At 37.2% G+C, this 25241-nt stretch overlaps 1 protein-coding gene across 1 annotated transcript in view; it reads left to right on the forward strand.

The window, feature by feature from the left end:
• The window catches only part of LOC136858077 (uncharacterized), a 151695-nt gene extending 147294 nt beyond the window's left edge, over positions 1-4401 (forward strand). Inside the window, exon 5 of the mRNA XM_068225412.1 lies at positions 725-4401. Within this exon, the coding sequence (XP_068081513.1) occupies positions 725-2671 (1947 nt within the window). The 3' untranslated portion in view covers positions 2672-4401. The remainder of the gene's footprint in view (positions 1-724) is intronic.
• Positions 4402-25241: the final 20840 nt, after the last annotated feature.

Below are 25241 nucleotides of genomic sequence, written 5' to 3' on the forward strand. Positions count from 1 at the left end.
CCATGATGCTGGCCGTAAAGTAATATTGTAATGTTGAAAGGTGGAACTAGTGAAGCAAAGAAAACTAGTAGCCATGTTGTTGGTCGTAAAGTCTTAACTGACAAATACATTATTGATATAGAAATATAACTATGAGCATACAACATTTTCCATAAGATGGTACTCTGTCACATTTCTACTGATAAACTTTATTTAATTAAAAATGTGACCAAAGAGTTGAAAGGTTAGTAACCAGAAAAGAATAAACACGAACTATGTGATCTTTTAGGCGCTATCTTCTAACTTCCATGGTGAGACTTCATTTTTCTCAACGAGGGAACGGAATACTAAATTACGGAACAAGCGACAATCGCATAAAAAGACACATAAAAAGTTAACCTGACTAACCGCTTTGACGAACAGGAATCCACATCACAACAAAAGAAATAGAAAAACTTTACACACTTCCAGTCCTCCCTGGCAAAAGCTGCACTCCACAACCAAAAATTTGTAAAAACATGTAACATATTGTATATATATATTTACAGGAGCTCTTTCCCCCACCAGTTGCTCATCATTGTACCATCATTTTCAGCCTTGTGAGGAATGTCAAATATTTTATTTGTTTTGATTTCATTGTTGTATGTGTTCAGGTGTAAAATTATGGTTTCAACATGTATGTTTAAAGATATCAAATATGCAAGTAATTTTGAGTTTTTTAATTTACATCATGTTTTCTTTACAGGAGAGTGATGTTCATGAGTCTTCTTCAGGATCAGAATTCAGCTGTGGAGAAGAGAATAGCAAATCAACAAAGACATCAGAACTATCTGAGCATGCTCAGAAGCAACAACAGAAAGAAACAGCAGAAAAGGTTTCAAGCTCTTTGGGTTTTGACCGTCATCAGAATAAAGTGTTAATAGCATCTCAGCATTCTAAACACCAAAATAGGGTGAATAAACCTTTTGCTACTGAGAAACAAAGTTTTCAACCAATTTTGCCTTTTCCTGTGGCAAAGCCAGTGGGAGTTCAGAGTGAGTTAAAGAATTCTCAAGTTTCTCAAAACTCAAACAAGCCTCATCAGACCAAAAGTATTCTATTAGAATCATTGCTAAAACAGCCCCAGCCCCAGCCCCAGCCCCAGCCCCAGGTACTTGTTAGGTTCATTCCTGCATCATCATCACAATCCAACCAATATCAAAGTAGTCCAGTATCTCAAGTTATCACGACCCCCCATCAGGTGACTTCTTCATCCCCTCAGGTCAGTCAAGTTCAGAACACAGATGGGGTTGTTCTTATCGGACCTTTTCCTAGTTTGCCTACGTTTCAGGTTGTTCAATCACTTATTCAATCTCAGTTGGCTGAACAGACCCAGAAAAGTCAAACAATTGCAGATGTCTCATCATCTCAGCGTTTGAAATCTGTACCTGTGACTTCTTCCTCTGCTTCATTACATGATTCGCAAAAAAATCAAAGTTCTCAAATCTGTCAAGTAGCTCTACCCCTCTCTTCGTCTACATCGCCTCAAATATCCCAGCAGTCTTGTGGTACTTCTGTAGTACAAGTTAGTCAAACTACTCCACATTTGCAAAAACAGTTCCCAGCTTCTCACCCGTTACAAATGGTTCTAAATAATTGTTTATCCTCTGCATCCGAACAGACTGCTCAAATTACACAAGTTGTACCTCAACAAACTGCTTGTGTAATGCCTTCAACTTCTCAATCTCATGTTTCTCAGCAAGGGAACATAATTGCTCTGTCTCCTCATTTACAGACTCATCCAGTGTCTCATACATCCATGAAAACTTCGCAGTCTTCTGTGCAGAGTTCTCAAATTGTTCCATCTACTGTGCAGTCTCAAATCATCTATATTGGACAGTCATCAGTCCAGTCACAACTTACATATCAGTCTCAGCATCCTGAAATTGTTCATGTTCTTCCATCTTCTCAATGGACCAGTTCATCAACACAATCTCAAGGTTCTCAGAAATCCTGTAATTCTCAAATTTTGGGGGCAGTATCTACTGTACCATATTCATCATCTATTCAGTCTCAGTTATTTTTACCCTCTACTCAACCAAAGATTGTTGTTGCCTCTTCTCATCAGCAGTTTCTACAGGTACAAGAACATAATGTTGGTCAACAGCATCAGCATGTACAGCCATCATATACAATATCAAAAACCACTAAGTCTCGGGAAGATCAGCCTATAGTCTCATGTACACCAGCATCGCTACAGTTTCAAGACCCTAAAATGTATCCTTTAATTCCAACATCACAACCAGTGCAGCAGCCTCTGGTGTCTTGTATCCCTGTATTCCAGCAACAGTCTCAAATAAGTAGGTCATTCCAACAGTCACAGATAATGCCTATTTTTCAGTCGGTGCAGAATCTTCAGCCTCTCCAAATTTCTCAACCATCTAATTCCCAAGGATATCCAGAAAACCATACCACGAGCTTGCATCAGCTAACTCAGCCTTCACAGAAAATTCAGGACAATAACAATGGAAAATCTGAATCTTCCTTGCAATCACTAGTACCTGAGCGTTCTGACTTAAAACAAACTATGAAATCGCTGCAAAGTGAAGTTGGACAGTCATCACCTAAGCATCAAGATAAGTCCAGTAGAAATGAAACTGAACTCCTGTGTATGGAAGTGGAGGAGAGTGACAGTGACAATGATATGAGTTGATTTACTGTAGCTGCATATACCAGTGCTGGATTTCTGAAAAATCTGTTGTGCCTTGTTGAGTGAGCAAGTAAAAATTATTAGTAATGTCTCTTAAAGGTACCAAAGGTACCAAAGAATACCAACACCAGCTCACTTCCTATGATTTATTTAACTGTGGATGAATAAGGTGTAGTTATTTCAGCAGTTATTGCAGGTGATCACTTCATGTTCTTGACATTCTAATCTAATATGAATGCAAAAGAAATAAGTAGTTTTCGGATTTTTACTCTTCCAATAATCATAGCATTTACTCTGAGATCCAGAGTGCTGCTGGGTTGGAGTGCTGAATGAACCATCCTTCCATAGCTGCTCTGCAAATGCTGTCTTGATACTTCTTGAGATTATTTCATTCAGGGGTCATTTTACCATCCATGGAACCATCAACTGCTTTCCTAATATCAGCAAAAACCTGTCTTTATTTTGCTGGCTTTTGACTTACTGATACTAAGTTGTGGCAAACGATGCTGTAGCTATTCAGACATTCCAGAGTATTCGGGGATGATATTATTATTTATTTATTTATTTATTTATTTATTTATTTATTTATTTATTTATTTAATCTCCAAAGTGCTGTGAACCTTATTTTACCATAAGGTATGTGAGGGTTGTAGTTAATACAAAATATATAATTTCTCTGATAAAATTCAATACATAAACAGCAAAATAGTCATGAACAGAAATGGAAAGATAAAAGTATGACATGTACAATACTTAATACTAGAGTACCAATATTTAAAATACCAGATCATAATATATACAATACATATGTTAAACAGCTAATAAGCAGAAAATATCAAATTATATATGTTTAAATACATAATCAATAAATTCTGAAAATGGAAAAGTGCAGCATTTTTTATAAAAAATGAAATTTAGTGGGGTTTTTTTTAAATAGCAACTGCAAGTTGACAAATGCATCTTAAGCACAAAATGTGCTCTCTCAAAAGCAAGACATTTGAACAGAATGTGTTCTACAGTTTGAATGTCTTCAGTGCAGAAGCACAGTGAGCCATTTTGTGTTGGAATTTTGAATCGCTCGAAGTAAGCATTGAATTTACCATGACCTGATAGCACTTGAGTAAATGAAAGTTGCACACTACATATTTACATCCCAGCCTACTATATACATTTGGAAAAAACAAATCTTTGGTTACTAAGCCATTTTTGCTTGCTAACCACAGTTCATTCCAACGAGAGAGCACTTCATCCTTTACGTTTTTTTTTACAAAAGAAATTGGGCATTTAGTATAACTCTCTGACAAGTTAGAATTACAGGCTTCTTTGGCCAGTTGGTCAGCTCTTTTGTTCCCTTTTATGGCGGAATGACCTCGCACCCAACCGAAACATATATGGTTATTGTACTTTGATATATTCTCTCTTACATGTACTGCCAAATTGTGTAAGTTATATTTATCTTTTATGGAGTTCAACGCCACTTGTGAGTCACTGAGTATAATCGCACACATATTTTTGTTTATGCACCACTCGACTGCTTTCAATATTGCAAGCAGCTCGGCTTGAAACACAGAACAGTATTCCTTTAGTTTTATTTTCTCAGAATGAACTTCGTCTTCACCCTCATATACCACGAAGGTGCAGCCCACTAGTGTTCCACTGCTGGAAATGCGAGAACCATCTGTATATGAGGCGTATAGTTTCAAACATGGCCAAGTCCGTTGAGCTTTTTTTTTTTTTTTTTTTTTTTTTTTTTTTTTTTTTTTTTTTTTTTTTTTTTTTTTCTTCAGGAGAAGCAAAGAACTCGTTTAGGGTATTAATTCATATATATTCAGACACTTTAACCTTTATGTTGCTTAGCAGAGGCTTCTGATTCATTACCATACAATTTTTACAGTCTAAATATATTACATGAATTGAAAAATGTATTTAAAATTTGGACTTGACCATGTTTGAAACTAACTGTGGGACTTGGCCGATTTTGAAACTTACGTAAGAGGACTTGGCCATCTTTGAAACTTAGATTAGAAAATTTGGCCTAATACCTAAAGAAAAAGGAAATCTAGATTAGGCCTATTTTCCAACTGTGCTCATCTTGACTTTGTTTAGAACAAATATGATTAAAAATGATATGAGATTTAGTGAAAAATCTTTATAAAGATTATTATTTTAAACATTATGTTTGTGTAAAATTACCCAACATTGTAACCAATGTAGAGGCTAATTAACATTTAAATAGCGTATATTTTGCAAATATATGGATTCATGTAGCTACTTCAATGTATATTCTTCATATTATACCTATTCAATATCATCGCGCCTTCGAAACATATCACCGAGCCTTGATCAAATCACCACTAACACCACGTTGTTGATTGTACTCATCTCAGCTGATTTTTCCCTCGTGCGCTTCCAGATGGAAAGATCATGTTGCCGCTTTCTGGTATGGCGTTTATTAATTTCCTCCATTTTATTGCACAGCAAATATGAATACTATTAAAAATGACCAATTAATTATGTATATATTTAAGATTTATAGAATATTTACTAAAATACACGCAAACAAAACCACCACATGTGACTCGAACAAACGTCAGGCCGCCGTATTACCGGAAGAAAACACGTGATTGGATAGCGCAGGATTATTGGCCCGTGCGGGTTAACAGGGACTTGGCCGACTTTGATACTGAGCCGTATCCTGCCGGCCCATAATAATAATTAGAATATTATTTGACCCAATATGTAAAATTTGTTCATAAAAGTTACAGTCTAACATGTTAAAGCATCGTATCCCAAGATAGTTGATACCGGATGTTGAGCAAGACAGTGAGTCGCTGGACATTGCTTCATATTTCCATATGACCGTGAGAAAAGAGTGGTGTAACTAAGCGCTGGCAAGGATCGACACGTGTAGTAGATGCTGACTAAGCAATATATTTCAGCCAATGGGAAATTAAGGACTTGGGAAACATGGAGGCTACACCGCACCAAATCTTAATTCCAGAATGACCAACATGCTCAGTTGCTAAAGTCAGTTTTTGTCAGTAATCGGTTTTTCCACAGTTTCAGAAGTCAGATATATTTGGAAATGTAATATAAAAATTGGTGGAAGTGATTTACTAGTGTTTGAGCTGTGTTTTGTGAATATATCACAAATAATATTGTGTCATCATATACGACGAATTTTCTGATTGGTGGTTGGTTCAGACACCCGGGAACCCCAGTATTAATATGGCGTCACCGAAGCCTCCTCAGTAACCCTAGCTCAGGAGAGCGTCACTCTGTGTTAAATGCTTGGATAGTGCGGAAGCACAAACTCTGAATTGGTGATCGTGACTCCAGTAACAGTATCTGGTTCTAAAAGATATTTTAAATTGTGCAGTTGGAAGATTTTACTGTTCTTGAGTAAATAGAATAGTATATTTTGGCAGAGTTTACTTTCAATATATAAAGACGGTGCTTAGTGACCGATGTGTAGCAAGTGTAGTGGAGACGTGCTATTGTTTCACTACTTCGTGACGGGCGCGTTTCGCGGAGAACTTCCGTAGCGAACCGTGTGCTGCTTTTAAAACTGTATTCTCACCCTTTAAGTGAAGTGTATATTATAAATGGATCAGTGTGTTTAGCTGATCTTTTAAAGAGAAAGGGTATTTCGGCTCGAAGCATTGAGCAGCAAAGATATTGTCAACCAAAGTCTTCTGTGTTCCAGTGAATATTTCCAGCAAGATGATGGATACAACCGTAGAAGAAGGAAGTGTATTCCCACATGCTAATACTGTGATTGACATGGAGTAGAACACTAAATTAGCAGGGATGTAAGCTGCTATCCTGGTATCTCGAGAGTCGTCATGTAAATACAGTAAGGCGCATGTGTTATTTATGGCATGATATGTAAGTTATGTTAAGGTACTAGGGCAGTGTAGATAGAATTTTTAATTTTCATGTAAAGTAAGCCTGAAGGCATGTGTTTGTTTAATTTTATTACTATGATAGATTCGGATACGAGAATAATGCATGTTTATTTTATTTTCATTTTGCTTTATGATTAGATGATTGGGAAAATGAGGGATTGATAGGATTAGTTGTTGTTTATTTACGTATGTTACTTAGGATAGGATATTCCGAGTTTTCCTTATATTTATATGTTAGATGGGCTAGATTGACAGGTTCATCTTTATACAACGTTCCATACGTATTAGTTCATTTCATTTCGGTTATTCAGAGAGACAGGTATAGATATTCTGCATGACGCATGATTTTACGGAAGATGACTGAAGAAGCTGCAGAACGTCGTTGTTAAAATAAGATCTTTGAGTTAAGTTGGATTCTGTTTTACCTGATGGTCTGTAAAGGACACGAACTGAGTCTCATAATGTGGAAGGCCAATGGGATTTATGAGAAATAATGAGATAAAAATTGCATGCCGAATTATAATGTATTGATGCAGGATGATTGTATGCCTGACAAGAGAAAGAATATTGTGCAGATGTGTGTGCCTGCTAAGTGTCTTCTGAGTGTATATTGTGATCAGAATGGACAGTATAAATTCCAGACTATTGAGTCTGATGATATTCAATGGTAAAAGCATGCTAAGAAGGTATGAATATACGTGAGTTTCCGTGTAGCCGGCGAAAGTCGTTATCTCATGACAAGCTGATTATTAGCCTGGTGTTGCGCGAATGAGACGAGATTTCCTTGTGGCAGCCTCGGGGGACAGAATCCAAACTTTAGCATAGTGCTGAGTTCAACATTTCTTTTCAGCTCGTAATCTACCCGGAAGTACATGACGGATGACCGCGCAGTTGAGCGCTCAAATGCAGCAGAAGTAGGCAATGTTGCCCATTGCTTTCTTCATGATATCAAGGGTTATTTATATGTCTTTTCCCTTACAGGATGATGTTTTACATTGTTATTTGTGATTGTATACCTTGTCTCGTTGTTTTAAAAGGAAACAGCCCGAGTGCTGAAGTATTGATGGTTTATCTAGTTTTGTCTAGATCTTTTGCAGTGAATCGGGTTTCACATTAGAATCTGTCTAGCATTTAAGACTTTACTCGATATCCGATGTATATAGATGTGTTTAGTTTGATTATTTGAATTTTTGTAAATATAGTGTAGGATTTGCCCCTAGTACTTTGCATAAATTACATAGCGTCCATTGCGTCTTAATTATTTTCCTTTTCGTCGTAACTTTTCTTTATTATGTAATTTCTATTTAACAGTTGTACTACGGCGCTCTCGGATTCAACTTAAATTTGGAAACCGTATCGTTGTGATGTGATAGTGTGTAACTCCATACGGAAATACCTCATGTCAGTGTTTGCGTACACTTGTTGCCATACGATATAAACATTGGACTATAAGAAGAAACTCAGTCTCGATGTATATAAGTGTTCTTTATTGAACTTGAGATTTTTAATTTTAAAATTTTGTATTATCATTCTAGTAATGTTGTAATTTCCCTTTATTTTCCATATTTTGAATTCATTTGACATCTTATTTGTTCTTGATTTAATTGTTTTCTCGTAATATGATCGGGGATATTTATCAGTAAATCCATCTTACCCCCTATGATTGTTTCTCATTCGTGTTATACCTCCATTTCCTATCATTGATAGATATTTTAGAGTAGAACTTCGACTTTTATCCTGACCCAAACGACAACCAACCCACACTCTGCCCAACCCTGAGTTAGTTGGATGTTCTTACAGGAATGGAGGCATTGTCCTAGAGGGTATTTACCCCTGGGAACGGTACAATACGAAACCTCATTCTTTGCTGCAATTTTAAATGTGATCTGGCCGGATTTGAAACCCACTTTCGTTCCCGTTGTATTCATCTTGTAAAGAGGAATCCATGGAAGTCAAAATATCAGAACGTGAAAAAGATGGACTTGGTCGTGTTTGAAACTATACGCCTCATATACTGAATGGCTGTGATCTCTGGTACATGGGTGGTCAAATACCGAGCTCATATAATCTGCTGGATGTCCGGTGGCAGTATGATGTACAGGAAGTTCAAGTTCCACTCCTTCCAAATCCCGCGGATGTATTCTGTTCTTCTTAAAGTTGACAGAAGTTGACATGCTGAGTCCTGTGAGATGCAGAGGTTCTATACCAGAAATAATAAGGACAGCATCAGTCGATATTGTACGGTAAGCGCATGTGATGTGTAATACAAAACCTCTTTGAATTTGAGACAATTTCTGTTGCGCCCATTTTTAATGCAGAACATGTTCGGAAGCAGTGACACAATAAAGCACCATTGGTTCAACATCTCCACGATATATAATCTTCAAAATTTCCGAGTTTAATCCCCAGGTGGGTCGTGCTACCATTGTCAGGCTCCTATACAATTTAGCTGCTTTGGTTTCCAAATGTTGAAAGTGCGATCTAAATAAAAGTTTGCTGTCTAAAATTATTTCTATATATGTCATACTGTCTACAATATCTAATTCTTGGCCATCTAGTTTAACTGCCGGTGTCTTAAATTTCCTTTTCTTGGTGACTAGCATAGCAACAGTCTTAGATGCGTTGAATTTCAATTTGTTGTTCTGTCCCCACCTTAGAAGTATGTCAAGTGCTTCATTTGCTGCAGTTGTTAATGTATTTGTTGTTCTACCCCTAAGTAGTAGTAATGCATCATCTGCATAAGTAATTAGTGTACAATTATCGGGAAGCTTCTGTTGAAGAATATCATCATAGAGTATGCTCCAGAGACCTGGGCTGCAAGCAGAGCCTTGTGGGCATCCTCGATCTACGTTTCTTGTCACAGCTCTGCCACAAATGGTCAGGTGCACTTTTCTGTTTGTGAAGTAATTTTGCATTAGCCTATAAATGTTTTTTGGACAAACCTTCACTTTCAGCTGATGCAAAGTTGACCGCACCAGAGATATCTAATGATACTAGTAGTCTGAATTCTTTGCAATCGTAGATAGATTTCATCCATTGTGTCACCTTATGTACTGCATCTTCTGTAGATTTTGATTTTCATGTAAACTGTTCTTTATCGCAAAGTTAAACATCACTCTATTAATTATAAGTTTCTCTAAGACTTTTCCTAACACAGAGAGTAGGCTTATTGGGCGTAGACAGTTGGCTGTATATTTATTTTGCTTTCCGTGTTTAGGGATCACTTTTATCGTGGCCTCCTTCCAACAGTCTGGAAAAACACAAAGTTCTAAACATTTATTGAACAGTTTCAGGAAAAAATCAGGACAGGCACTATGAATATGTTTCACAATAGTTGCAGATATGACATCAATTCCTGGGGCTCTCTTATCATCTAACTTCGAGATCACATGATTAACTTCTTTCATGCTAAAAGGCTTTTCATCTTCTATTCTGGTGCAAGCATGGTTTCCTTTCAAAGGGCAGCCTGCCTTTCATTATCAGGTTCGTCTCTAGGAAAAAATGTCTCTACTAGAGTATTTGCAGTTTCTAATGGTGGTGTTGTGAATCCAGTACCAGTGTCAATAGTATGCAGAGTAGTGTTGAGGTTACCTGTTTTTCGACATACTTTATAAATTTTCTCCCAGGGATTTCTGGTTGATTCCGAGGAGCAGAACTGTTTCCAGCTATTTAATTTAATTTGCATAATTGCCTTTCTATATAGTTCTCTGATACATTTATACGAGGCTTCGTATGCGAGCTTGAGAGTGTCACATGTGCATCTTTTGTATCTTCTCTGAGTTGCCAAAAAGTGATTTCGGAGTGCTGTAAGTTGAAATGTCCACCAGTAGTTCTTTGGGTGGTTGTGTGACTGTCTAGGAAGGCGGGAGTTGCACAGATGTACAATATGTTATGTGATATCTTGCATAAAGTTGTTTAACCCTTGTTGTGCAGTTGAGATAGCCTCCAATTTCTCAACTGAATTTTGAAGAACTCGTTTGGCAGATAATTCAAAATGGAGCCACTTCACATTTTGAGTTTTGTATTTACGTGTATGATAAATGTTTGCAGGAATAACAGGAGGACTTCTTGTAGCACTAATTTTGGTTTTAATTAGCCCATGATCAGTCGTTGGGTTTTTGTTAATCCAATCAGAATCAAATGGAAAGAGCCTAGCACTGCAGGTGGTGATATCAATAAGGGTATGATGCGCAAAGGTATCACCCAAATATCACTATAAAATTTGTCACAAATGGAACATAATAATTGCTTTTACACATATCAAGTGAAAAATCCCTGGCAAATTAAGAAATACCGTCCTTATTTGAGAAATATGAAAACATACTTAAGGCTTGTAGACAGGACTGGTTTATGTCGTACTACGCTGCTGGTGCCGTCTTTTGTTACTTTATTCAGGTCCAGGGCTAGCACCGTGGAATGGGAGTGCTATGTCTGTAGATTCTCATTATCTTTGGCCAGTACAAACAGCAAAATGGAGGTCAAAAGAAAAATAGCATGATCCCTGAACCAATAAATATTTTTATTTCTCTTCGAACGAAATCACTAGTCCACTGAGTTTTTCTTATGTACATTGGCCATATCATTTTGTCGCCTATTAAATATTGCATATCGCGATACAATTCATGAAATGATGTCATTGACAAGTGAAGAATGATACGAAAGCAAAGAACTTCAGTGAACACAGATATCACACACGAAATTGTTCAAAGTGTAAGACAAAAGACATACGTGTGTCACTGTGAGCGCAACACCAAATGTACTTGTAAAGTAGTAAAGTACGTATTCATATTCTCCAAAAAACATATATTTCTTAATTTGCCAGGGATTTTTCACTTGATATGTGTAAAAGTAATTATTATGTTCCATTTGTGACAAATTTTATAGTGATATTTAGGTGATGCCAATGCGCACTATACCCATCAATAAAGCTCTCAGAGTTACCACAGCAATAGGTTGGCATAGTACCATCATTTAGTATATGAAGACGATGTGTACAACAAAAATCATAGAACCAGTGTTGCCAACTTAGTGGATTTTCCGCTACATTTGGCGGAATTAGAAGACTGTCAGCGGAGAAATATATCATTTAGCGGACAGCGGATTTTTTGGCGGAATTCTAGATTTTTTATAGCGGAATTTAGTGTTTTATCCATTTTACGGTTTTTTCTTAAAATTTGTACTCTAGTCTGTCTCCAAGCTATTCCGTATTTCTTGTCAGGAGCTAGCAGTCACATAAGGAAAACATGCTATTTGGATTTGATGTTATACAATCGTGGTATCATCAGTTTGTAATGCGTGGGGAAAGGTTACTTATCTCTTAGTTGACGAATGACGACAGATAATGGAACTGTGAGAGAGTAGCATTTATTTTATGGTATGAAGGAAGACCATTTAATGAATTAGCCTGTTCTGTGTGTGGCCCTTGAGGTAGGGGATTCACCTAGTTTGCACCTGGCAGTAAACCTCTAAGTTTTACCTCGCCAGATTTGAGACAGGGAGCTAATCCCAGTGGAACTCACAGATCAGGTTAATACAGACATTTACTTGTATTATTATTGTTATTATTATTATTATTATTATTATTATTATTATTATTATTATTATTATTATTATTATTATTATTATTATTATTTGAGATCGGATTTCTTAGGGGATTTTTAGTGGTATTTAGCGGATCTTGAAAATATAAGTTGGCAACACTGCATAGAACTTCTTTCCCTTTTCATCTGAAATGGGGCTCCCCCATGTTTGGTGTTTTGCATTTATATCTCCTAGTAACAGTAACTGGCACCCGTTTAGTGACTTACAGATGAGATCCAATTTACACAAAGCATTGTCAAAGTCACAATCTGGATCGAGGTATACATTACACACATATAGGGTTGTACTCTGCCAATTCACACACACTACAACACAGTCATGGCAACAGAACTGTACCATCTTCAAAACATTGTAGCTATTGCAGCTCTTACTCTTTGCTCTGATCTATCAGTAGAATGAATGTTCAAATTTGTGCCTAGACCCTTAACAGCATTATTTCAAGTGTATGGTTCTTGAATGCACAAAAGTTTGATGTGCTGTGTATCAGATAGATTTCCGGCTTCAATAAGTATGTGTAGGAATAAGAGATCTTCGTAAGTTATATTGATATACTGTTATTTTAGCCATAATTAATCTTGGATCTAATTATATTTAAGATTCTAATATAGGCTGGACACTGTGAGGATGTTGCCGTGTGATTTGTATCTATGGCTTAAAAAGATGTCCTGTTCATTTTTTGGTTATGTGATTTGCAGTTGGCACGTTCAGTTCTACGCTATGTTTCTCCGAACAGATTGGGCATCTTTGCGAATTACAGTCTGCTGCAAAATGGCCATAACCGCAACTTGAGTGACAACATATGACAGGGAAATAGTCTTTAACATTGCACCTTTGGTAGCCAATATATAGCTTCTCTTCTTTCATCACAGCATGGTAGATCTTAGGCGTCACTTCTATCACTGCGTAGTGAATGTCACCGCTCTAAGCTTTTTTCACAAATCTTTTCTCCAAGACTTGCGTACAATCTAGTAGGCACTGCTTTATGCACGGGTTCTGGTTTTTAATGGCGTCCACAATGTCCTCCTCCAGAAAGTCTGGCTCAATACCATGAATGATGAGTCTAAGATTTTTGTGCTTTGGTATTATAGCCATCAAGTCTGAGGAAGTTTCTTGAATGCGACTGACTAGGTTCGTGCATTCATCATGATTCCTTTTCGAATAACACTCCATTTCTAGTTTTTTTCACTTTATTTACTCCTACATTTAGAGAACTGGATTTAGTTGTAGCTTGCAACAGGCGTAATGTCTGTTCGGAGTTCTTTACTGCGTCTTTGTTCTTTGGAGAGATGAATACCATATTTCTAGTCTTCATAATGTTTTGTTTATTTATATGAGACCGAGCTGGATAGCTGCAGTCGCTTAAGTGCGGCCAGTATACAGTATTCGGGAGATAGTGGGTTTGAACCCCACTGTCGGCAGCCCTGAAGATGGTTTTCTGTTGTTTCCCATTTTCACACCAGGCAAATGCTGGAGCTGTACCTTAATTAAAGCCACGGCTGCTTCCTTCCCCTTCCTAGCCCTTTCCTGTCCCATCATCGCCATAAGACCTATCTGTGTCGGTGCGACGTAAAGCTACTTGTATTTATATGCGTGCGAGATACTCTGTTAGAATAAAGCGGTTGTTCATGTTAGTTGATCTGTTGTTCATGTTGATCTGCTGTAGAGATTAAGGTATTCTCCAGTTTGATCAGTTCCTCATGAAAGTTTGCTAATACTAATTTAACTATACTCACATCCGACTCGTTGGCTGAATTGTCAGTGTATTGGCCTTCTGTTCAGAGGGTCCCGGGTTCAATTCCCGGCTGGGTCGGGGATTTTAACCTTCATTGGTTAATTCCAGTGGCTCGGAGACTGGGTGTTTGTGCTGTCCCCGACATCCTTGCAACTCACACACCACACATAACACTATCCTTTTTTCCATAATTAAAAAAGATCCTACGCAAAAAGTTCAAGTACTCCTCAAACAAACTTTAAAAAATACTTCCTTTCTGCTTACCGAACAAGAAAAAAGTCAACTTATAAGTATGAATCCGGGTCTTCCTACTGCCAGAGCTCTCCCTAAGATACATAAGGCCGGTGTTCCCATTCGACCAGTCATTAATTTTAGACTGAGTCTATTGTACAAAACATCGCAATTTATCCAAAGGTTCTTAAGGTTCTAAGATGTCCATTAAAAACACGTATGAATTAATACACAAACTAAACAAGTGCAGCATGCAACCCAATTATTCATTTCATTCTTTTGATATTATAAACATGTACCCCAGCATCCAAATTTCCAAGTTAATTCCCATCATTGAAAATAACCTGAACAAAAATATAATTTGAGTAAACTAGAAATTCAAGACTTTATTACGCTACTTAAATTGGTCGTAAATAATAACTTTTTCACGTTCAATGGCATTATCTATCAACAGAACGGTCTGGCAATGGGTTTACCGGCCTCAGGTATTCTTGCAGAAATTTATCTTGACTTCCTTGAAAACACTAAAATCAACAATTTCTGGGCTAAGTATGTTGATGATATCTTAATAATTATAAATGAGAAATTAGCCTTCAAGCACTAAATAACATCGACTCTCATATTAAATTTACCCTGGAATCAGAAACAGATCAAAAGATCAACATTCTAGACCTTACCGTTATTAGACATCCGGATTCTCTAACCTACAAAATTTATAGAAAACCCACCCAATCCGCAGTTACTATTCGTCAAGATTCAGCTCACCCTCAACCTCACAAAAGAACAACATATAACAGCTTAGTTCACCGAGCATTCAATATACCCATGATTAAGAAAGATCTCTCCATTGAATTGAATACTATTCATAGCATAGCAAGATTCAATGGCTTCAGTAGCCACTTCATAGAAAGTATTATCAATAATCATAAATTCTGTCCCAGAACAACATTTAAAAAAGGATTACCTAAATACGAATCCTTTTCTACTTTCACTTTCAATAACGAAATTCATAAGATTACTAATTTTTTCAAGAAAAAAAGGCATAAAAATAGCTTTCAAATCCAATAATAACAATACACACATTCTACATAACACATCACACATTAATAAAGTCAACAAGTACGCAAAATCAGGTGTTTACAGGCTTAAATGCAACTCCTGCACTAATATTTCTTATGTAGGGCAAACTGATAGAAGCTTTAATATAAGATACTTGGAACACATCAATGCAGTTAAACATAATAAATTTTCGGCTATCGGCCAACATATGGTCGATTATAATCATAAATTTACTAACATCGAACTAGACATGGAAATCCTTGAAATAGCTAATAAAGGCCCTCTGCTTAATATAATCGAGAACTTTTATATACATTTGGACCAGTACTTTAACGCTAACTACAACCTTAATGCAGTAACGGAAAAGTCTAATATTTTATTTGATCTATTTATTACTTATTTCAGAAAAAGCAAGTTAGCAGACCAAAATTCTTTCTTTAAGTCAATTAAAGGTCCTCCGCCAACACAAACACCACCATTTTCTCTCCCGCCGATCCCGCCTTAAGCCACTTCCCATTTGCCCGCCCCTCCCTTTCCACGTCACTCTCTGGTTGCTCCTCCCTTCACTTACCTCCTCCCTTCCAAACTCTATGCCACTCTCATTCTGTCAGTTGCACTCCACCGGTAAGGTTGTTTTATATTGCGCGCAAGGTGAGTACTTGTTCATTTCTTTCTTCGCCATTCTCGTCTTTTCACAATATTTCTCGCGTTAATTCTAACTTTTTCTTCACCAGGTTCTATTGGTTCCTACTTGAATTGGGAATATTCTTTACAGCATAGCAAGATTTCATTATATTACAAGAATGTTGAACAGTTCTATCAACATTTAACCTCTGTTGTGGATTTATTGGACGTCATGGAAGAAAGATTCCTTCTGCGCCAATGTCGAACTTTATATCTTCTAGAACTCAATAGAAGCTTTTGGATTTCACTTTAAAACCGGCATATTACAATTTCAAATGTGCAATTTTAGAATATTTGTCAACAGAACTCATTTTATTCAATTTTACAATAATTGTATGATAAACATTCATATAGTTTAATTATACATGACATATTTCCAAAGATTGTCACTGATAAACATATCATTGTTACATCTATACAGTTCATAGACTCACCATTTTATGTGCTTCATTCCATCATATACTCAGTTCATTCTTTTATATTTCATTCCACCGTGAAATTCTGTTTTAAGACTTTGATATATATATATATATATATATGTATCTTGGCTAGGCTGATGATGACCCATACAGGGTCGAAACTAGTACCTTGTAACTTGTTGTAAAGTTTTTGTAAACATTGCAATTTATGTAAAGTATTGAGTAGGTGGATTAAACCTTGTATTTATTTTATATGTAACTGACTGTCTTGTATCCATGTACCAAAGCATGTCAAACGTAAAGTTATTTCACTCTGTTAGATTTCTACAAGAGGACAGAACGTGACACATAATGCAGCTAATAGGTAAGGAAACAGGAAACATTCTAGCTAAATTCTCTCCTTTGATATATACCATAGTACTTCTGCTCCAGGAATGGATCTGAAGTCTGCTTAGATTAAAAAAAAAAAAAAAAAAAAACAACTCATAACGTGTCTCTTCTAGAGTTGCAGAGAGATGCGGTGTTCAAAGTACTTGTCCTTAAGGAAAAATGTTGAGAGGTATGCAACAGAGTAGGGGTACAAGATGCCACTGAACCAGTGTATTTTAATTTGTAGTGAATTGTAATTTGTATAGTGCAGTATGGACCATATATTTCAGAAGGAAAACTGAATTATTACTGTATAATCTGTTGTTTTAAAGTTACCTGCAAGTAAATGAACGCAGCAAAGATTGTTGTTGTTAACATAGGATGACCAGATTTCCAAAACCCAAAAAAAGGGGACACTTTGAATATTTCAGCACTTAAAATAAGGGGGACAAAATAGGATCTTCTGGTATCTATGAAAAGTTGAATAACATATGATAATATTGTATAAGTACGAGGGTCGAGTCATTAGTCTATTTTTTTTCCTCGCGAACAGGAGACAACACGGAAAATCTAAGATATGCATTTGGAAATATAGGGCGTGTACTTATGCATACTGCCTGAAGACAAATTCTGACTTCAGGAGATTCTCGTAAGAAAGTAACAGAACACAGGCCATTGGTAAACATTGTTTTATTATGGTATAGACAGCAAATACACAAAACTACGTACAAAGGACAGGTCTCCACTGGTTACAGACCTTTGAAATAATCAGCCAAGGTTACCACTGTGCATTGCCAGTGATGGGGCAGGTGCTGAATACCATTCGCTGCATGTGTATTGCTAACGTGTGACACCTCTCTCCAAAATCCTGTTAAGATGACCTCTTTGTTAGCAAACCGTTGTCCACGTAATGGCTTCTTGACTTTGGGGATTAGATCATAGTCACACACCTAATTCTTCCCGCAGCTCTGCATGGCATTGGCGTGCATTTCTGCTGCAGAGATCTGCTATTTTAATATACGATCGTTGCTCCTGCTTGTTGACTTCCGTTTTGTGACGCTCTCACTCAGACACTGAACCTGGGGGCATGCTTAGACCCACACTGTTGTTTACATACACCATCTAGTGGCATCATACGCAAGTACATACCGTATGTTTCCAAATGCATATCTTAGGTTTTCTGTGTTGTCTCCTGTTTGCAAGAAAAAACATAGTTGCCATGACATGCTTCGACCTCCGTATTTTTAACATAACTACACGACTTAATTTGTCCTGATTACAGTTACACAGCATCAGCATTATCATATTTATGTAAAGTCATTATGTTCTCCAAAAGCTTTTCTTCTTTCAGTATTCTCTCATAAAAGTCGAATACATGAAATATCAGTGTATGTCTGGATCACAATCATTGCTTTTACAGTCTTGATGTTCAAAAAGTTCTTTTCATTGGACCACAAAGAACCCATGTTTCATCTGGCCACAAAGAATTCTTGTTTCATCTGGCCACAAAGAACTCATGAGGGAAAAATCCTCTCCACTGCATTTGTTCCTGCAACTGCCATAACAAATTCAACAACTGACAGTAAGTTTTTTAGTAGATTTCTTTTTCTTGGAGCATCTTAAACACGTCACATCACTTTTTGTCCATTCCATTATTTGCGTCCTTCCACTCTTCTATCTTGGAGTTCGCAACATTAATATAAATAACTGACTTCATCAAGAAAGTCATTTTCATCAATGATAATGCTCTCAACATCACTGATTGTTTTTAGGCTGCTATGAACTTCAGCACAAGGTTGCTTTGGAGTATGCAAATTAATCCAATGAAATGCTTTTAGTGGTTGGAAATGGTGAGTCTATTTACTTAAATATTCAAGAAAAGTATCATAAAATAAAATTGAAGAAGTTAAAAAATAGTTTTCAGTTTGCAATTCTGAAATAAGCGAGAACATTTAAAAAGTTTGGAAAGTCTCAGCTTTCTTACTTGTAATTTTCTGAGTGAGCAATTGCAGTCCTTCTACCATGTCAGATACCAAAATGTTTTGTTTTTTCTATTTTCATTATGGTCACAGAATATTTTCAGCTGGCTTGAATGAAATGGAGCCAAAGGAGTGATTGTTGATCTTTAAAAGTGATTTCAGCAATGTAGAACATATGTCTTATGACAGAGAGTAACTTGTAAGTCCATTAACTCTATTAACATGTCAAACATAGCTACAATGCCTCTTTAAAAATTAATCAGACTGTTCAACAGATTAACATACGACAGATCAAAAGCTGATCATTATATTTTACTGCAAAAAAACCAAAATTTCTTTTAACATGTCATTCTTTTTAAATACACCACTATTGTATCAATGAAAAGTCTAGGAAAGCAACAGCTAGGGAATCTGCCACCTGGGCGACTGCCCTAAATGCAGATCAGTATTGATTGATTGATTGAAAACTTAAATGATGAAAAACATATTTAAAATATTTAAAAGCGTCTATGGTAAAATTCTTTTTGATAACGTTAGGTGGCGTGAATAAAAAGTTTGTGTTTGTAATAATCTTCAGGCATTTGTGAAAAATAATAACTTAATTAAAATTCGCGTCTATGGTGATGTTAAACACTTTGTTTTTAATAAACATACTTTAAAATATTCTAAAGTGTCTATGGTAAGGCACTTATTCAAAAACACTTGTGCTTGAATGAAAGTTTATGTCATATGCACCAGTCTTCAGGTATTTGTTGTTTATATTTAATAACTTCCTTGAGTGATATTCTTGTGGTTAAAAAACTAAAGCAACAATCGGAGAATGCAAAGAAATACGTCAAATTCACCTTTAATAACCCGAGGATTTATGAAATCACGAATTTGTTTAAGAAGCACAATACCAAAATAGCTTTCTCAACCAACAACAATACAAAACACAGATTTTTTAATCACAATAAAGTCAATAAACTTAAAGATGGCGAATTCCAGGAATCTGGCATTTACAGATTGACATGTACCCAGTGCAAAAAAACATACGTGGGGCAATCTGGGGGGAGCTTTTTAATTAGATATCAGGAACATATTAATGCAGAGAAATACAGAAGATACTCTGCTATGGGAGCTCATATGAAGGAGGCAAATCACAATTTCACTAACATCAGACAAGATCTCCAAATTATCAGTAGGATTAATAAAGGAAGTTTAATGAATAACCTAGAAAACATTCACATTACTCTCGATAAACTGGAGAACAGGGAACGGAATCTAAACGAAACGAACGAAAATAAAAACCTCCTATACGAACAATTCAGTAAATACGTGGAAATGGTAAACAGTAAACAAACAAGACTAACAAATGAAATACTCGAACACGACGTCACTGAAACACAACCAGTAATCCCTCCCCCCTCACAAGACGTACTAGATGACGACACAACTCTACTTCCCCTTCCTCCGAAATATTCCACGAACAACCAGACCATGTCACACCGCTATCACACTAGGTCGTGCACGAAGGCAGTTCTCCAAGGCAACGCGGATTAAACATTTGCCAGATAAGGTAAGTCAAGGCCACGCAATCTCGAATACAAATATATTCCCGCTACCTATTTAGAATTCGAAGCTTTGTACTTTTATCATATGTCATATTTTAATATATTACGATCTCCTGCTGGTTACAGATCGCGAGGCAAGCTGCCCGAATCTGATCGCCATTTTATATAACAGAAGCCACCACAGGGTTTTAGCAAGTTAAACGACTAACACAATTTCTTTTATCACATTCCGAAGAGCAATTCTCGGAAGTTAAACAATCAACACGGCCTTTTAACCACAAGAATATCACTCAAGGAAGTTATTAAATATAAACGACAAATACCTGAAGACTGGTGCATATGACATAAACTTACATTCAAGCACAAGTGTTTTTGAATAAGTGCCTTACCATAGACACTTTAGAATATTTTAAAGTATGTTTATTAAAAACAAAGTGTTTAACATCACCACAGACGCGAATTTTAATTAAGTTATTATTTTTTCACAAATGCCTGAAGATTATTACAAACACAAACTTTTTATTCACGCCACCTAATGTTATCAAAAAGAATTTTACCATAGACGCTTTTAAATATTTTAAATATGTTTTTTATCATTTAAGTTTTTAAACACAGTTGTAAACGATACTGTAATTTAAGTATCATTCACATAAATCTCCTTACCCCCAACCCCCCCCCATCTTCCATTTCATTTAAAGCATCTAGAACAATAGTTTTTAGATTCCCATGGGATATAGTTTTATGATCCAATGTGCTTGCTTTTAAATGTTATCATCTAAGATTTTTTATATACAGCTGAAGATGACCACTAAGTGGTCGAAACATGTACTGTGTTTGTTAATGTATTTTTAAGTTTGCCAAAGGCAATAGAAATAAAGTATCGATTAGGTGGCTTTTTAGATTAATTTGTTGATTATACTCATCGATACGGCCATGAAGTGGGCAGCTTGCTTATCAAGTAGACATAAATAAAGAAATAAACATACAAATGGATAAATAAATACAATAAATATAAATGCATACGGATAAATGTACTGTATTCCATAATGTGATAATTGACGAAACTCATATAATGTCAAACATTTCATTTATAACTATGTGGTAAGGAGTTGAATGAAAAATCTGTTAAGATAACATCATTAATGGAAATAAGTAAAGTATACAAATGAACTCAATTCTTCATCTTGTGACAAGCATTAAAATCAAGACACAATACGTTGTACACAGACAGTATGGGAATTACCGTTAGTGCTCTGTGTTGCATGGAACAGGTGTTATATAGGAGGAATTTCCATTCATAAATATCCGAGTTTCAGCTCATTTTGCAGAAAGCGATGACCTTCAATCTGAAAGAATTTGTCCAGCACATTCAAAACACCTCCAATGCGGGCACAGATGTAGCAGGTACGCTAAGGTAAGCAAGAGCAAATTCATTTAAGGGTCAATGAATATTGAAATTTGACGACCGCATTGTAATCGAAATCGACTTTCAAGCTATTAGGTCGTGTTGCGTACATCTAGTGCGTGTCGAAGAGATGTTAAGTACAGAAAAAAATGGCCTACCGGACACCAATGGGATCCGAACCCACAACCTTCCGAGTTCGCGTTGGTAGCTCTACCGATTGAGCTATGGTGGCCTGGTTCTTTTTTGCTCTGTTGGAAAGGAACTAAGCTACAGGTCTGGCTCTGTCCTCTACAACCCTCAGTGACTGCTTGCCTTCTCATACAAAAGTAGCCAAACTCCTATGCAACTTTTTTTTCCCCTGCACTACCCATCCATACGTAGGAATGGAATTACTTTCGCGATGTGCAACTGTATTTGTACCATGTCCTTACGATACGCCCGTTTTATGTGATTCCAAAAATTTGACGTTCCTCCACCTGTACAATAGATTTGATTGCAAATTTTAGAAGTAGCGGATTTTCTACCTGGACTGCTAGTAAAATACTGCCATGCTTGGGAGGACTGTCATGGCATTCTTGCTTCTTTCTTATTACAATTATCAGTAGAAAATATAACGCAACAACTTTAAATAAAGATATATGTAGTGTAAGGAAACACAAATAGAACAGTCGTCTCAGTCTGGAGTCTGAAAAACAGCACAGTGGTGTTGCGAGTCTAGCCTGGCTGGAAGGTTTACTGAAACACCCGCAGCGCTATACGGAGTATTCGAGTTGAATCGGTGAGTCTCGTCCGCGACATCGTACTGTACGGTCCGTTGTGTTCGAGGTTTCGTGTTCGGTGTCTGAAGTTTCTCGAACTTCCTCCTGCGTTCGAGTGCTAGCTTGCGTGTGATTGTGCAGTGGTGGCATGAGTTCTGATAGTGGAGGTACTCGGAACTTTCATCCCGCGTCAAATAGTAATGTTGAACGGGAAGAAGAAGTGAAAATGGACACAAACGTGACTGATAGTTCTCCTCCTACCCCTTCGTTGAAAACTTCGACCCAATGCAATACTAACCCTCCCCCTCCTGCTCAACCTCCTAATACTAGTGCATGCAATTTATACCCATTAAACCACCCAGGACCGTATCTTGTTTTTGTTTCATCCAAACAAGGTAATAACATTGGCAACCTACACCCTATGGCTATAGGGCGTTTACTCCATGAAAGGAACTTTCCTGTTAAATCCATCCAGTATAAAGACCGTAACAGGATTCAGGTAAACTTTCACTCTCCTAATCATGCTAATGACTTTCTGCAGAATAAGTTCCTTGATACACACAAGTTGCATGCCTTTATTCCTCACTCCAATATCTTCCGCGTAGGCATTATACGCGGTGTTGAGAAAGATCTAACTGAATCCGATATTCTTACTTTACTTCAGAGTGACGTCAAAGTTCATTCAGTTCATCGCCTACGCCGTAAATCCCTCCAAGATGGTCAGGGAGTATATCTACCTACCGGCTCCGTAAAGATTGTTTTTTGCTCCAAAACGTTGCCCAAATATGTTTCAATCTATCATGTAATGTTAGAAGTCAATCCCTTTATATTTTACCCCATTATTTGTTCCAAATGCCAGCGTTATGGACACACCATACGCAATTGCCAGTCCACTAACTTTCGCTGTCGCAACTGTGGTTTGAATCATCCTACCTCAGACTGCCTTGCTAATGTCAAATTATGTGTACATTGCAATCGGGAACACGAAACGGGTTCATCAGATTGTGCTGTTCATCAGAAGCAAGTGGAAATCAAAAAACTCATGTGCACTGATAACATCTCCTTCTCAGAAGCTTCTGCTCGACTATTTCCACCTACTTATTCTGAGTATAATAACATTCAACAATTTCCTCCCCTACCCTCTCAACATCCTTCTCCTATACCAGACGCCCCTCGCAAACGCAAATTCACACAAGTGATTGTTAAGGATTTGCCACCTAAACCTTCTCCCGGCTGTGATAGAGCTGCCTATCTCCAGCTAGTGCAATCCACTACATCCTCTCGCCCCTCTCAATCTCTGAGTTATCCATACCCCATTCAACCCTGTCACCCCACTCCCTCAACATCGAGCCCGTCAATGCCTCTGCAACCCGCACAACATCCTCAAACAGGTACTACACTCCCTCAGCGAGAACATGTTCATCAGTGTGTTCTCAATCTTCTCCTGCAGCTTACTCAACTAATTGGAGATCACCCCAATATCTTACCAGTTATTAGTCAACTTCGCGAAAGTTTACACCATATCTTTAATAATGGTAGTACGCATCCTTCAATGGAATGCTAGGAGCCTACAAAATAAACAATACGAATTCAAAATTCTCATGCACGAAACATCTCCTCATATAGTCGCTTTGCAAGAAACTTGGTTTTCTCATACAACTCACTTTTATTTTCCAGGATATTCTATCGAACGCCATGACGGACCAGGATTTGATGGTGTCGCACTTATGATACATACTTCGTTATCGTACACTCCATTACATCTACAATACATAATACCAAATACCTATTCCCTAGGTCTTATATATCAGAACACGTATGTTATAAACTTGTATAATCCCCCTGATAACTACATTTCTTTTGCCCAATGGTTCAAATTTTTTAATCAGTTTCCACCTGATACCCAACTGTTGTTTTTGGGAGATGTCAATATTCATCATACTCAGTGGGGAGCCCCGCTCAGCACCTCCAAAGGCACACAGTTCTTACATGCTGTAACTCAACATAATCTCTTGCTTCTGAACGATGGTTCGCCTACCAGGCTCACTCCTCCTGGTTCGTTGCCTAGTGCAGTCGATCTATCACTTTGCCGCAACTCCATTGCCTCTATAACCACGTGGCGGGTACTCAGTGACACTCATACAAGTGATCACTTTCCTATCCTCATTACTTATGGCCACGGGTATATTACTAAAAACCCACTTAACGACCATTATATCGCTCCGCTACGTTCCATGAAACAGTGCAATGCTTCGTGCTTTAACTCCTACATGGTAACCCAATTGGAGACCTTCCCTGTAACAGAATTATCCAATCACTCACTGCTCAAAATAATAACACAGTATCTGGACCTATACCATCCTTTTACACCACCATCAAACTCCATGACAACTGGTGCCTCAAAATTAAAGTGGTGGGACAGTGAATGTCACCAATTAATCCTTAAACGCAAGAGACTCTTCAAAATTTATCGTAAAACTCTAACCCCTTCACACTACTTTCACCTCAAACATCATATTGCTCATATCAAACGTGTATTCAATCAAAAACGACGACAGGCCTGGAAAACTTTTATATCCTCTTTCCATAACCATATTTCTGCATCTCAATTATGGAACGCTATCCGTGCTCTCACCCGGGCTTCCACTCACGTCCCACGCCCTCAAACCCCGCCGACTATTCTGAATGACTTTCTAAGGTCCCTCACTCCAGATCATGCACTTCCACCTTATACTCCAGCTATCTCTGCTTCCACTCGTCAGTGTTCAGTCCTTTCACGTCCTATCACTCTCCCTGAGCTCACGTCCGTTCTTAATTCCTGCAAATCATCCACTCCCGGTCCTGATTATATCTCTTATGCCATGTTACAACAGTT

This window comes from Anabrus simplex, chromosome 1 (assembly GCF_040414725.1).
Source record: "Anabrus simplex isolate iqAnaSimp1 chromosome 1, ASM4041472v1, whole genome shotgun sequence".
Classification (NCBI taxonomy): Eukaryota; Metazoa; Arthropoda; class Insecta; order Orthoptera; family Tettigoniidae; genus Anabrus; species Anabrus simplex.